Source organism: Barbus barbus (assembly GCF_936440315.1).
Source record: "Barbus barbus genome assembly, chromosome: 10".
NCBI classification, from domain to species: Eukaryota; Metazoa; Chordata; class Actinopteri; order Cypriniformes; family Cyprinidae; genus Barbus; species Barbus barbus.
The window spans coordinates 7,899,535-7,913,637 of record NC_136738.1 but is presented as its reverse complement, the minus strand read 5'-3'; the positions used below and the strand labels follow the sequence as shown (position 1 = coordinate 7,913,637).

General features: G+C 35.4%; 1 protein-coding gene across 1 annotated transcript in view; it reads left to right on the top strand.

Annotated features, from left to right (window-relative positions):
* The first annotated feature begins 5,463 nt into the window (after positions 1 to 5,463).
* LOC306875797 (alkyldihydroxyacetonephosphate synthase, peroxisomal-like) overlaps positions 5,464 to 14,103 on the top strand; it is a 40,183-nt gene continuing 31,543 nt past the window's right edge. The window contains exons 1-4 of the mRNA XM_079426540.1: positions 5,464 to 5,676; positions 11,573 to 11,662; positions 13,425 to 13,515; positions 13,601 to 13,721. Of these exons, the coding sequence (XP_079282666.1) occupies positions 5,516 to 5,676; positions 11,573 to 11,662; positions 13,425 to 13,515; positions 13,601 to 13,721 (463 nt within the window). The 5' untranslated portion in view covers positions 5,464 to 5,515. The remainder of the gene's footprint in view (positions 5,677 to 11,572; positions 11,663 to 13,424; positions 13,516 to 13,600; positions 13,722 to 14,103) is intronic.

Sequence of the window (14,103 nt, the reverse complement as noted above, 5' to 3'; positions counted from 1 at the left end):
TGTTCCTGGGGACCCACAGCTCTGCACATTTTGCATGTGTCCCTAATTATACACCTGATTCAGATCATCAGCTCATTAGGAAAGAGCTCCATGAACTCAAATGAGTGTCAGATAAGGGAGACATGCAAAATGTGCAGAGCAGTGGGTCCCGAGGAACAAGACTGAAAATCACTGATCTAGATGGAGCAGATTGCTGCACCTACTTTGGGCTCAAAACGATAGGCCTGTTTCTGTGTCAGGTGACTTTTCGTAGCCCTTAATAAACCTGTACAACTGTACAAAAACGTACTAACCTACAACCTACTAACTCCCGTGACCTGCATGTCTGTCTGTCAGATAGCGACCCCTGCTGTTCGGCATAATGCTTTTCCAATTGTATATGTGCTGTTTTTTTTTCTTTCTCACAATCTAATTAATCTTCAACCTTTTAAACCACAATTTAACCACTCTAACCAATTTAAGAGTTTATAATTACAAAACCTTAAACCATACGAACATTAAAATGTTGCTTGGGTTAAACAAATGGATTACCGTGTCGTCCTATGTGAATGATCTGTCTGGAATGATGCATGGAATGTTTAAATGTTGAAATGGTCACTTGACAAAAACTATAATTACTATTGTTAAAAGATCAACCCACACCGTGACACTTGGCTAAATCATGCTGTCATCTGAGTGCAAAGTGTATTCTGTGTTGCCTATTGCAATAGGTGTTTCATCAGCGATGGGCATTTTTGGCCCTGTGGACTTTTATAAACTCTCATAAAGCACACTTTCACTAGTTTGTGTGATTTGTGAATAAACAATGTCCAACAGTGTGCATCACATGAGGAATCAAGTCGTGAACATTGCCATTGTGTAATAAAACAATGTATTGTGTTTTATTGTGGTGCAAATTGTATATTGCAAATAAATTGTGATGAAATTATATTTTAAACATTTTGGAAGAAAACGGTAGCCTATCCTTAAGGCCACTTGCATAGCATTTATGTATCCTAAATAGATAAATAATCTTCACAGTTTTTATTTATTATTATTATTATTATTATTTATTTTTTTATATTTTGAATAATTTATTAAAATTGCAGCTTGATTGGAAATGATGCACACAAACTAGAAAAGACTCTGTACACAAATTATATTTACCTTGATTTTCCGTTATGTCCCACACTTCATTTGAAACTTTTTGGAACTAAATTGTTCAAATTACAGTAGTTCAATGATAATCAATAGAAATAATTTTCACTCAAAAAATATTGAAATGTTTTAATTTATTCAATTTTCTCATAGTTTTAAACATTTAATGTGAACGTCATATAAAATCTATATATATATAAATCTGTTTTAATAAAAATCAACCCTTATCTATCTATCTATCTATCTATCTATCTATCTATCTATCTATCTATCTATCTATCTATCTATCTATCTATCTATCTATCTATCTATCTATCTATCTATCTTGTCTGTCTGTCGCGCTCTGATCCATATCTCGTAAACATCACTGTATCTCCAGAACTGCTGTAACAGATTGGTTTCTTCTGTAGCTCGGCGCCTGAAAGCAGCTCACTGAAGTTGTCTCTCCTGAAGCGCGTGCGTGATTGCGCGCGCACGATTGGCAGCTCCACGTCGACATTCTTCCAGCTGCTGCGCGGACGCGCACGCGGGCGTGCAAGCTCTTCATCAACAGTTTGCACGAGCTTCATCTGCTCAACCAACGAGTGAAATCCTCAGGGGCTTTGACAAAGACGAACACAGGGTTTAGACAGAGCGCTTCTTCTCCCAGTGCGTTTATTCAGTGCCGACTGTCTCGTGAGTTGCAGCAGCAGGTATGTTCTTTTACATTTCCCCCCCCCTCTGGAAGTGTGCTTTGCACTCACAGACTGCGCGCGTATGCTCAGAAAACACTGTCAGCCCGTCACTCATTGATATATTCACCCACTGAAGCCTTAAAGTAACTTTGGCAAGATTGGAAAGTTTAATTATAAGTTTACTAATATGGTTACTTAAATGTCTGCGTGAATTTACATGCAAATGCATGACATATGGCATTCCCAGTTTCCCCTTTCTTCAGATTGTGACTCTTTAGTTCATTGTGACATTTCATAAGTGTGTTAAGTTGAGATCTATTCCAGGATGACAAACTGCTGTGATGGTTTTAATACAGTAATACACTGCTCCAAATTTGGACCCTTTTCGACACGTCAGCTGTTCTACGTATCGGCTGCCCCAATTACAGCTATGCAAACAAACAGACAGACAGAGTGCAATAGTAAAGTCAATATATGAATCTTCTTTTCTTCTCCATGTGTCAGTTTACCTTTCTTTCATTGTCTTTATTTATTTAGTTTTTGTTTGTTGCGTGCAATTAACTTGCATGGAAACTTATACAAGCAGGCATCTGTTTCTGCATATGTATTATAGGCCACCATATGTGTTCATCGTGGAGGCTGGTTAGGTGATTATATGCATGTGTGAATGAGAATGAGTCCAAGTTTCCAACTCTATGCATCTTATAATCTAACTTCTTCTAATAGCCATTATGGAGCTACAGGAGTTCTGGCCTGCCTCCTTTCACTTCAGCTCTGAAATACTTTAATCAGTCTCGCCTGTCAACCATCTTTCATTTTATATATATATATATATATATATATATATTAAACTGACCTAAAATATCAAGTTGAATGTCATCCATCTTCTCTCTTCAGCTCAACACAAAATAAGATATTTTGAAGAATGTTGGTAACCAAACAGTTGGCGGTAGCCATTGACTTCCATATTATAGAAAAAAAAAATACTATGGAACTCAATGGCTATACCAGCAATTATTTGGTTACCAACATTCTTCAAAATATCTTCTTTTGTACTGAGCAGAAGAAATAAACTCATACAGGTTTGGAACAACATGAGAGTGAGTAAATGATGCCCAAATTTTTTGGGTGAACTATTTTTTTTATTATTTTGATAAGTTCAAGAAATGGAAAATCATATGTTACCGAGTCTTTTACCGAGAAATGTAACACGTCTGTTTCTTTTAGAGGGTCCTGCTGAAAAGTTTCACAGAGAAGAAGGAAAATTAGCAAGCAGCACTGTGGCTTTCCAAGTAAAGTTCTGTGATACACTCCGACTATAATCGTTTGCAGTCAGTGCATTACAGAACTTTGTTTTGGGAGTTTAAAGCTCAAGCCTGGAGGAAACAATCATTCCATCTGGATGAAGCTGTAACAGCCCCTTCAAAAACAGCAGTAAACTCCACATCCTGTGTCCCTCAACAACATGCACAAATAAATCACATAATTATCATCATCTCCTGCCTTTACATGATTATTCCTTTAGCTTTAACTGCTAAAGAACATCGGAAACAGGAGCGAACATCCTTTGAGTTTGGGGATCACAGACACACCGATGTATTTATATGATCCTTTTTCAGAATGTGTTCTCCAAGCGCTCAATTAGCATAGCAGAGGCTATACCACAATTGCTAAATGTCTAAAATTAACCGTTGCAGAGTAACAGTTCCAATTAGGCATTCCATTCCGTAACCTCAGCAAACACAAAAATGTGGCATTTTCCATTGTTGTAAAAATGATGCATCTCATATTTACGAGGGAAAGCACTTTAAATGGAGAGCATACATGTTTGTGATGACATCATCAGACCCACAGGAGGCAGACAAGCACATGTCTGAGTTACTCTCACGGTCACATGACACAGGTAATGGCACTATAAGGCCTGATATGCCTCATCCATACAATGTTTTTTTTTTTTTTTTAAGAGGACAGAGAAGAAATTTTATTGGCCCTTACAGAACAGATTTTCAGTCATAAATGTGTGTCTGAAACACTGCATTCTGAAATACTAGTATGCAACATGCAAAGTATGCATCTGTGAAATAAAAGTGAGGAGATTTGTTGAAGTGCATTTAAAGTACATCTGTGACTGATTAGTCAAGCACATAAAGATTGAAACGGCACAGATCCCATTTAACCCATGAGGGTGCTCAGCATAAGTTCAGAATAATCATTTACACACACATTGACGGACTGCTGACATATGTCTCATTAAGTATGGTTTCTTAATGTGATGCTATCATATACATTTCTGATAAGAGTTACTACACCTGAAGAACCCCTTTATGTTGAAGTGATTTATGGTTCTTCACACCTGCAATTTTAAAGCAGGGTTCTTTATGGAAGACAAAAAATGTGGCAAAAGTAGTTTGCTGTTGTTACAAGCTAAATACAACTGCTGTTTAGAATGTATTCTGACTAATTTTTGATTACTTTTAGATTATTTTTGACCTAACTCGTTTATCACATAATTTTTGTGTACTATATTGATAAAAAAAAAACAAAAAAAAACATTAAAGCTTTTCAAAGACATATAACACATGGTTAAATGTCTCACTGACTCATAAATGATTAAATTATGAATAATTGTATGAACAATACCATCAAAATTCATAAAAACTACTATTATGTGTGCGTACACACACACACACATAATTTTTGGAGTATTGTAGAATTTTACAATTATTATTTTAGTTATTCAAAATATGAACACAAACTATGAAAATGATAGAAATACAGTAAAATTTATGTATTTTGATGTATTAATTATGAATAATTCCCACTGTGTGAATAATGTCATCAAAATGCATTTAACACATATATTTTAAAATGTAACATAATCTTAATTACAACTATAATATTTGTATGTATTTACAGATTAGGCCACTTAATCAGTTACCAGCCTGAAAGCCTATATAGTTTGTCAGTTCATATTTTTGACTATTTAATTATTTTAATATTATTGTAGAATTTTAGAATTATTATGCTATATTAGAATGATTACAATTTAAATATAATATGTCTAATTACAACTATAATGTTTGGAATCAGATTACGTATTTACAGATTACTAATCAGTTACAAGCTCTATAGTTTGTCAATTCATATTTTTGACGATTTCAGTATTTTATTATTATTATTGTAGAATCTGAGAATTATTATTTTACAATGGTTACAATTCAAAACGTAATGTAATGTAATTCCAACTTTAATATTTGGAATCAGATTTTGTATTTAATCAGTTACCAGCCCTATATAGTTTATTTCATATTTTTGACGGTTTCATTATTTTATTATTATTGTAGAATTTTTGAATTCTTATTTTAGAATGATCAAATATGTATTTAAAAACACCAAAATGCTATCATATTAGCTATATATATATATATATATATATATATATATATATTATTTTCCAGGTTTTTTTTAGAGACAAGATCTATACTGATAGTAGATAGTGACAGACAGCCTACTGAAAAAGTGTTATCTACTAACTAAAAATAAACAGCATGATTTAGAAATTATTTTAGGGGAAATCCTCTGTATTCCAGTCAGTAATAGCGTACCGGAGCGGAGCGCGCGGGGAGGGACGCGGAGCGCGGTGCATGACGGGACTCGGGTGTAATCTCCATCAGCCGCCCGCTGACAGCAAACACGGAAGCAGCATGGCGTCAAACAGCAGCAGCGCACAGCAGAGACTCAGGATCATAGCCGGGCATTTGCAGAAACGGCCAGAAGATGAAAACGCGAGCGTCGCTGCGCAGGAGTGCAAAGCCGAGGCGCCCCGGTCCGAGCCGAGCAGCGCGACACCGGTACCGAGGAGGAGGTATGTGCGGGTCAGCCTGTGTGCTGAGAGATCCGGCTCTTCACACAACACTGTGTTGATTTTAAACAGCAGTCGCGTTAAGGAGTAAAGCAGCAGCGGGCGATGCATTGTATCAGTATGTGCGCTCTAGAGCTGGATCTAAACAAAGTGTCCATTCATCCCGGAGGTGGGTGCGGTGGCGCGCGATATCTGCACACTGATGGACACATTCAGATCTACTTGTTTTCTCTTTACATAGAGTATTGTGCTTATTTGCACCAGTGCAGCGACCAAACCAGTGCTGAAGAAGGCGCTTGACTGCTGCTGGTTCCTCCAGTGCACATTATAAACTCGCGTCAGCCCTTAAAGCTATAGGTCACCCAAAAATAATGTCTGTCGTCATGCACTCAGCCTCAAGTTAACGAGATTGAAGAACCAGGGCAATTTTTCAGTTAATAACTTAAATTTGAGTCTGTTCCTCACACAAGGCTGTCAGAAGAATGGAAATATGTCGCAGAAGTCATGTGGAGCGAGACATATGGGGCTTTGATTGTTTCACATATGTTCCATCTATAGAAAATGGTTTTGTTTAAAAAGCTTCAGCTTTAATAAAGGTGACAGTCTTTAAACTTGGGTCCTCAGAAAGTCTCCAGAGGCTCTTTTGGAGAGTATATATAGAGCTTGGTGACCTTTCTAACTCTTAACTGATTTCCAACTCTTGAATAATCGGCTAATAATTATTGAAGGCGTTGCCTGACAGTCTGAGTTTAGGGGCCTTCTCTCTATAAAGATTGAAAGCCCCATTGATTCGGTTTTTAGATGTGCTTTCACTGGAAGTGATGGTGCTTCTGTAATGTAAAGGGCGTTGGTTATTTCTGTCTGTATATAGAGTCAACAGCATTGCATCACTGGGATGTTTAATATACACTTATGGTCGATAATCTCCATGCTACTTGGTTTTTTGACGGCTGGTATAACTTTACTTTTATAATTTAGTGGATAGATTATTGGTCATGCAGTCTGTTATGAATGTTAGTTAATATGAGGTGATCTCCCCACAAGTTGTATTTTGTATGTCAAAAGTTAGTATGGCAGAGCTGTGCTCTGATTGGATGAGGGCTGAGGTGGCCTGACTTTGTATTTGCTAAGAGTGAAAATGTACTTCCTTCATGTGGGATGACGGCACTGTGCTGCCATCTAGTGCTGGACATTGAACAACCTTTAACCTACTGAGACCCAGCAGAAAGATTTTGGTATTTAGATTTTTCAAATGATTAACTTTTTTTTTTTTTGTCATATCCTGTTTTCTCTGAATTAACTTCTCAGTATGAACCCACACTTGCGGTCTTTGCATTTGACCACTTGCATGATGTATTTCCTGTTTTTGGCCCAAGTGGGTATGAATACCACAAAGGCCTGTCCAAATAACCACACTTGCTGTCTTGGCCACTTGAAGAGCGCATGCGCGCAACAGGAAGTAGGTGTGCAAGACTGTCTTAGGTCTTAAATATACCAAAGTGCAGTGCCTCATTATCTCATTATCAGTTATCTCATATATAACACTCCGGAAGGTGGTATTCAAGGCTGAGTGTTTCCTATCATGCATCACGTTCTGCAAATAAATTGAGACTTTTTGAGACATTTCAGAACAATAGGCATCACTTTTTTTTTTTCCGATAGTAGTGCATATCCAGTGTGGTTCATTGATAAGATACAGCTGGAATTTCTGTATGTGTTAAATGTTTATCAAAGAGAAATGGTAGATGTAAAGGTTGTTATACTGCCAATAGTCATTGGCAACATTTGCTTTTCTGCATTACCTTATCATGCCAGGCATTATACTGAAAGGGTATAAAATATTTCCTCTTGGTAGTGTGTGTAAGATTAACAAAACTGCTCAAAAATGTCACACTCTTCAAGAACCTGTTGGGTCCATTTTTGGAAAGTGGCTTATTTTGTTAGCTGGGTAAGTTTGGGAGTTGTCTTGGACTTACGGATGTGTAAACACATTGTCAAAACATAAAGTAAATTGTGGCCACATAAGCAATATTTTGCAAAAATGTTTCCAATTGCCATGTAGATGCATAGTGGCAAAGAAAGCCACTTTCAAACCAAGCAATGTTTCTGCTAAAGTAGTGAAGTTGCAAAGCTAACTTGAACATGAGCAAAATCTGTATTGGGGACATTTTTGGCCTTGCGTGAGACTCCTGTGTTGGGGAAAGTTACTAATGCATTAAAGTGTTATGTTACGCAATAAAAATGTACTTAATTGGATTACCTGGTTACTTTTTATGGCATGTAATGCATTACATTACTTTTGCATTACTCTTTGTCACCTAAGCTGGGCTTACTTATTTATTGCTCATTACTTTGTAAATAAATATTTGTATTTAATAATCATTTATTTTATGTAATATTTTATTACGTTGTAAAGAAACTTTTTGCGAAGTTTGGTAGTGTGAAGGATATTTGTTTTTCAATTACATAAATCCCAAGAGTTATATTTTTGACAACTGTAAAGGCCCTTTCACACAAAAAGGGAAAAGAATAAGCCTCGGGCTGAAGGAAGTGCCTCTGCACCTCAATCCCAATTCCTCTCAACACGGGGACAGGAGAGGTGTCAGTTAATGGGAAAACAATGTAACTTTAACTTATTTAAAAAAGTAACAGATTTTCTTGTAAATTTGAAAAGTAATGAGCTACTTTACTAGTTACTTGAAAAAAGTGATCTGATTATGTAACTTGCATTATACTTGTAATGCGTTACCCCCAACACTGTTCATGAACGTGTGGATTCCTGGTGAAATCTCTTGATTTTTGCCTCAAAAATTTGCTGAGAAATTGAAGTTGGGTCCCACTTTATATTAGGTGGCCTTAACTACTATGTACTTACAATTAAATTAATCATTTGGTACAATGCACTTATTGTGTACATATGTTTTTACATTGTACTTATATTTTTAAAAATACCTTTATGTAAGTACAACTGTAATTAATTTCTGTAATTTCATTTATAATTACACTGTTGACCCATCACTTACACCTTAACCCACCCTTAAACGTACCCATACCACCAAATCTGTCTCTAACCTTAACCATATCCCACCTCAGCAGCAGCAAAAGTGTTTTGCAATACAATATGAACACAATAAATACATTGTACTTATTTTTTATGCAAGTACATAGTAGTTAAGGCCACCTAATATAAAGTGTGACCTGAAGTTGTTTAAAATGCTTTGAGGTTAGGCCTAAACTGTGCACCTTTATACAAGTTAAATAGTTCTCCAAAAAATAAATAAATAATAATTTACTGATCCTCAATTAGTTTTTTTTTTAAATTACAGTGTAAGTCAGTGCTACCATCAACAAACATTCTTCAACATATCAATATCAGAATAGCAGTTTTTTGTTCAGCAGAAGAAAGAAACTCATGATATAGGTGAGTAGAAGACTGAAATTGATGGTAGGAATAGTCTGCCTTGTCTTTTAGTTTACAATGCTTAAAAAAATCCATAAAGTATTTTCCTGTGCGACTTATGCTGGATATAGCATAATATAGCATAAACGCTGCTCTTTGCTGTTGAGAAGTCCTCATGTACTGCTGTGTGTCCTGTGCGTTTGATGAGGCTTTTAGGGTTTGACTGTGTCTGTTTCTCAGAAGATCAGCAGCAGACCTGCATTCCGGTCTCTGATCACCTGCTCGTGTGTTTCTGCAAACTGACAGTGTGTGTTTTGAGTCGAGTCCCACAGCAGGCGCAGTGCTCCAGAGATCACAGCTGCACTGAACGTACACCTGGCGTGATCAACGTGCTTTAGTTGGCTTGATAAGCAAATCATTGATCAGCAATCATCACACTTATTGTTACTCACGTGTAGAGGTTTGAGAAACGAGAAGAGAAGTGTGCTGTTATTTTTCTGAGTGATAGGCCATGCCTAAAGACCACAAACCAGTTGCCAGAAACCCCTCAAGTTAAGACAATATTCTCACAACCAGTGGTAGGTTCCTTACAAATTGTAATCCATTACTGATTCCAAATTACTGTACATGCCGACAATTGTAGTTAGTAATGTAATCCATTACATTACATATTTTAGATAATATAATCAGATTACATTTGAAATATCTCGTTTCTCACATTGTTTTAAATAGGATACCAATTTTGTTCCAAAATAAAATACAAAGAGTAAGAAAATATATTCCTCTCATTGTTATCAACAATATGAAGTGCATTAAACATGTTACGTTTTTCCCAAACTGGGTTTATGGTTTCATTATTGTGTAAAATTAATCACTTACTGAAAAAATTAAATATTGTATTTATTTATCTGCATGTCATGTGACCATAACCAACATCAGAGAACCATGAACATGCAAATGTGGCAATTCATTATTAAAATATTAATTTTAAAATCTCAGGGGTAAATATATTATGTGAAAGAGGATCAGATAACAAAAAGGTTAGTGACTTTGTGCATTTTTCATGTGTTTGAAAGACAAACACCTTCTAAAGACATAGAAATACATGGTTAAATAATATACTGAGTGATAATTCAAATGTGACCCTGGATCACAAAAGCAGTCTTAAGTCGCTGGGGTATATTTGTAGCAATAGCCAAAAATACATTGTATGGGTCAAAATTATCCATTTTTCTTTTATGCCAAAAATCATTAGGATATTAAATAAAGATCATGTTCCATGAAGATATTTAGTAAATTTCTTACCATAAATGTATCAACCTCATTTTTGATTAGTAATATGCATTGCTATGAACTTCATTTGGACAAATTTAAGACTGGTTTTGTGGTCCAGGGTCACAAATAAGAATGAATGTTCATCAATAGTTGATGCAAAGCTGAAACACTTCTTAAACATGAAATTATTTTTGGTAAATCCAGTGGTCAATGTGACTAATGACTGATCTCTGTGTGAATGTCCACAGAAACTTTCTGAGTGTATAAATGCGGTAGGCTATTTTAGAAAGGTACATTTAAAAGATGAAAAAGAGGAATTTGGGAGAATCAATAAATTTTTAATAAATGATTGCTGTTGTGTAAATATGTAATCATCATAGGCTTATCCTTATATATATATATATATATATATATATATATATATATATATATATATATATATATATATATATATATATATATATATATATATATATATATATATATATAATATAAAATTCAGAACAGCTTTGTTCACTACTTCATGGTGGTGTATTGCATGAGCAAATCTGCTCAAAAATGTGAATCTTCTTTTTTTTTTTTTTTTTTTTTGATCTGGTGACCTTTTGGTTCCAAAGATATTGTTTTTGGCAGCGTGTATAATATAATCAGCTTGATCTCATGAGAAAATATATAAAAATAAATAGAAATATGTATACAAAATAAATATCTCGTATGAATTCGTACAATGTGATTCATATCGAATTTTTTTGTTTTTTTTAAAGCATGAAGGTCCCCTAACTACAACCTTTAAACATAATACATTTAAACTGAAGAAACTTAATAGCAGGTTTTTGTATTGTGAGGTTCCGTGCACTTTCATGCAGTGCCTCAAATAGATCATCATTGCAGGTCATTTGCTGTAACTGCCGTTGACTCTTTCAAATCCTCTCTTATCTTAAGTTCTTTCCATCTTGTCTTAGCAGAAGTGAATGGTGTGACCTTCAGGACTTCCATAGTAACTCTGTCATTCAGTCATGAGTGCCTGTTATATAGACTTTTTAATATAAGGACTGGAGCGGTTTATATCTGCAGGTCACTATAATGGCCACTAAAATTGAATATTATATTTGTAGACATAAAGATGAAGGTTGTATATCATTGAATTTTCTTTGCTATTGACTATCATAAAACGGCATGTAAACTCATGCTCTCTCTTTCTCTTTCTCTCTCTCTCTTTTTCAGACAGGAGATCATGAAGTGGAATGGCTGGGGTTACAGTGACTCGAGGTTCCTCTTCAATAAAAAGGGTCAAGCAGAGTTCACAGGGAAACGGTGAGTATGAGGCACCAAACAAACACCAGTTAGACTCAGAACAGACTTCTAATTAGACTCCGATATTTTTACTGCACTGATTCGAGGGAAAATCTGTGGATTTCAACATAATATACAGTAAATGTTATAATCAATCAGAGCTGACAGCACTACAATCTTAAAGTGATAGTTCACCAAAAAAAAATTGATTCTCTCTTTTTTTTGTTTTTTTTTTTACCCACCCTAATGTCTGTATGACTTACTTTCTTCTGTAGAATAATACAAGGAAAAACATATGTCTCATTGTTTTTGTTTTTTTTGGTCCGTACAGTGAAAGTTGTTGTTTTGGACCCTATTTTTGATCAAATAAATACAGGCTTGATGAGCATAAGAGACATTAAAAAAAAAAAAACTTACTGATCCCAAACTTTTGAATGACAGTGTAAACCTGCACATTCATCTAGTTACTGTGGTCTTATCCTGATGGCCATCTAGGAGACAAGGTCTTCACTGGGGATCTGTCTCTGGGGCTCATCTAGTTGTCCTGGTCTCTGCTGACATTCAGGGCTGTAGAGGTCATCTCTAGGTCCTGATCCACCATCTGGGCTAGATACGGACTTGGGTATTTTTTGTTTTATTGTTTTGCCTTGTTTTTTGTTAGTCATGTTTTATTAAATTTTTTTTTTTATTAGTATTTTTTTAGCTTGTTTTTTTGTCTTGTCTTTAGTTTTAGTTTTTATTTTGTCTTTTTGGTCATTTCGGAATTTTTTTTTTTTTTCAAAAATGCCATTCTCCTTTCAACTTTTTATTTATTTTGAACAAATTGCACCCTGTATTTTAAATAATTCTGCAGTTCGGTTGAAACATACAGTAATCTAGCTATGCAAGGTCATTTTTGGGCATTGCAGTGTTTTGAAAAAAATCATTGTGCTTTCTAAACAGTTGCATAAAATACATTAGCATAAACAGCCTCTCACACAGAGCGTGGCACTCATAACACTGGCCCGGATGGAGAAGTTTATGTTCCTTAACTACAGTCTCAAGGACCTATAGACACACGCAGTCACACAATGTGTCCTTTTATGTACAATCATACAGACACAGCGGCGCTGCTTAATCTAACACGTCCAGATAATATGCTGTTGCTGCTGTATTTATTCATAACACATACAAGGCATGCCATGTCATAGTATATGTCTGTGTGTAAATAGAAATATATATTAAGATTTGGTAGGAACTGTTGAGGACTGGAGGTGCACATGATGTAGTAATTCATGGTTCAGTGTGGTGTGCTCATGCCATCTAGTGTCTGGAATCTGTACTGCTGCATCTCAACATCAGGGTCCAGTTGCATAAACTTAGCCACCATGTTAAGACTGTCTTAACAACTAGTTTGACCAACTTGCAGTTGCCAAGGGGTATTCAGTCTTACTTCTCCAATACAAATAACTGAATTAAAAAAGTTATGACCATAGCTGAGGAAAAATAAAAAATTAGATGACTAACTTTTAAGACTAGTCTAAACTGTTTATGCAACCACCCCAACCCAGGTCTCATCTGACAGTATTAGGTCAGAGAGTGAGAGTTTTTCAATAGAAAGATTTAATCGATTAAATGAGTTATTAATTGTACACAATTGAGTTGAATTAAGAACAAACAAAAAAAAACTACGTTTACATGAATCTTTACATGGAAATGCAAATTTAGTTTGCTGTGTTGTGGGTTGTGATGAAACTGTAATGAAACTGCTTGATTGGATCTGTGTGTGTTTCGGTGGTTTCAGGTATCGGTTGAGTGGGCTGATTTTGCCAAGTCTGAAGGACTGGTTTGAGGGCACATTTGGCGCCAATTTACAGCACAAATCTCCTGCTACAGTAAGTCAAGTGTGGTATATCAGACCTGCTGTATATCAGACTCGTGTGTGTGTGTGTGTAATCTGGGTTGTGTGTCTTCCTCCAGCCCAGTCTGAATTTAAGTGCAGTTGCTCCTCCTAACCTGAATGAGCCCTTCATTGAGGATCTGAAAGCAGCGGGTCTGGCCGTGTCACATAACCCAGAGGACCGGGTTTTCCGAGCTCATGGTACAGAACCGCCATCTTTATGTTTGGCAGAAAGTTTTCAAATTTGTTTTGGTTTCATTTTGCTATGTTTTACTACTCATTTCATTTCTGGGAAATTTGTTTCATACAGAAATGCAACGTTATTGTACTAATGTTGAATATGACAATGCAAACATTTGAATGGTCCTATTATTATTATTATTATTTTTTTAAATTACAGCTGTTACTTCTAAACAAGTTAAAAAAATTAATATTTTTTAAATTTAATTTTGATTTGACTCTTTAGTTTATATATGAAAATTAGTCATTTAATTTATTATTCCTCATACACTACCATTCAAAAGTTTGGGCTCAGTAAGATTTTTTTTTATATTTTTGAAAGAAGTCTCCTATGTTCACCAAG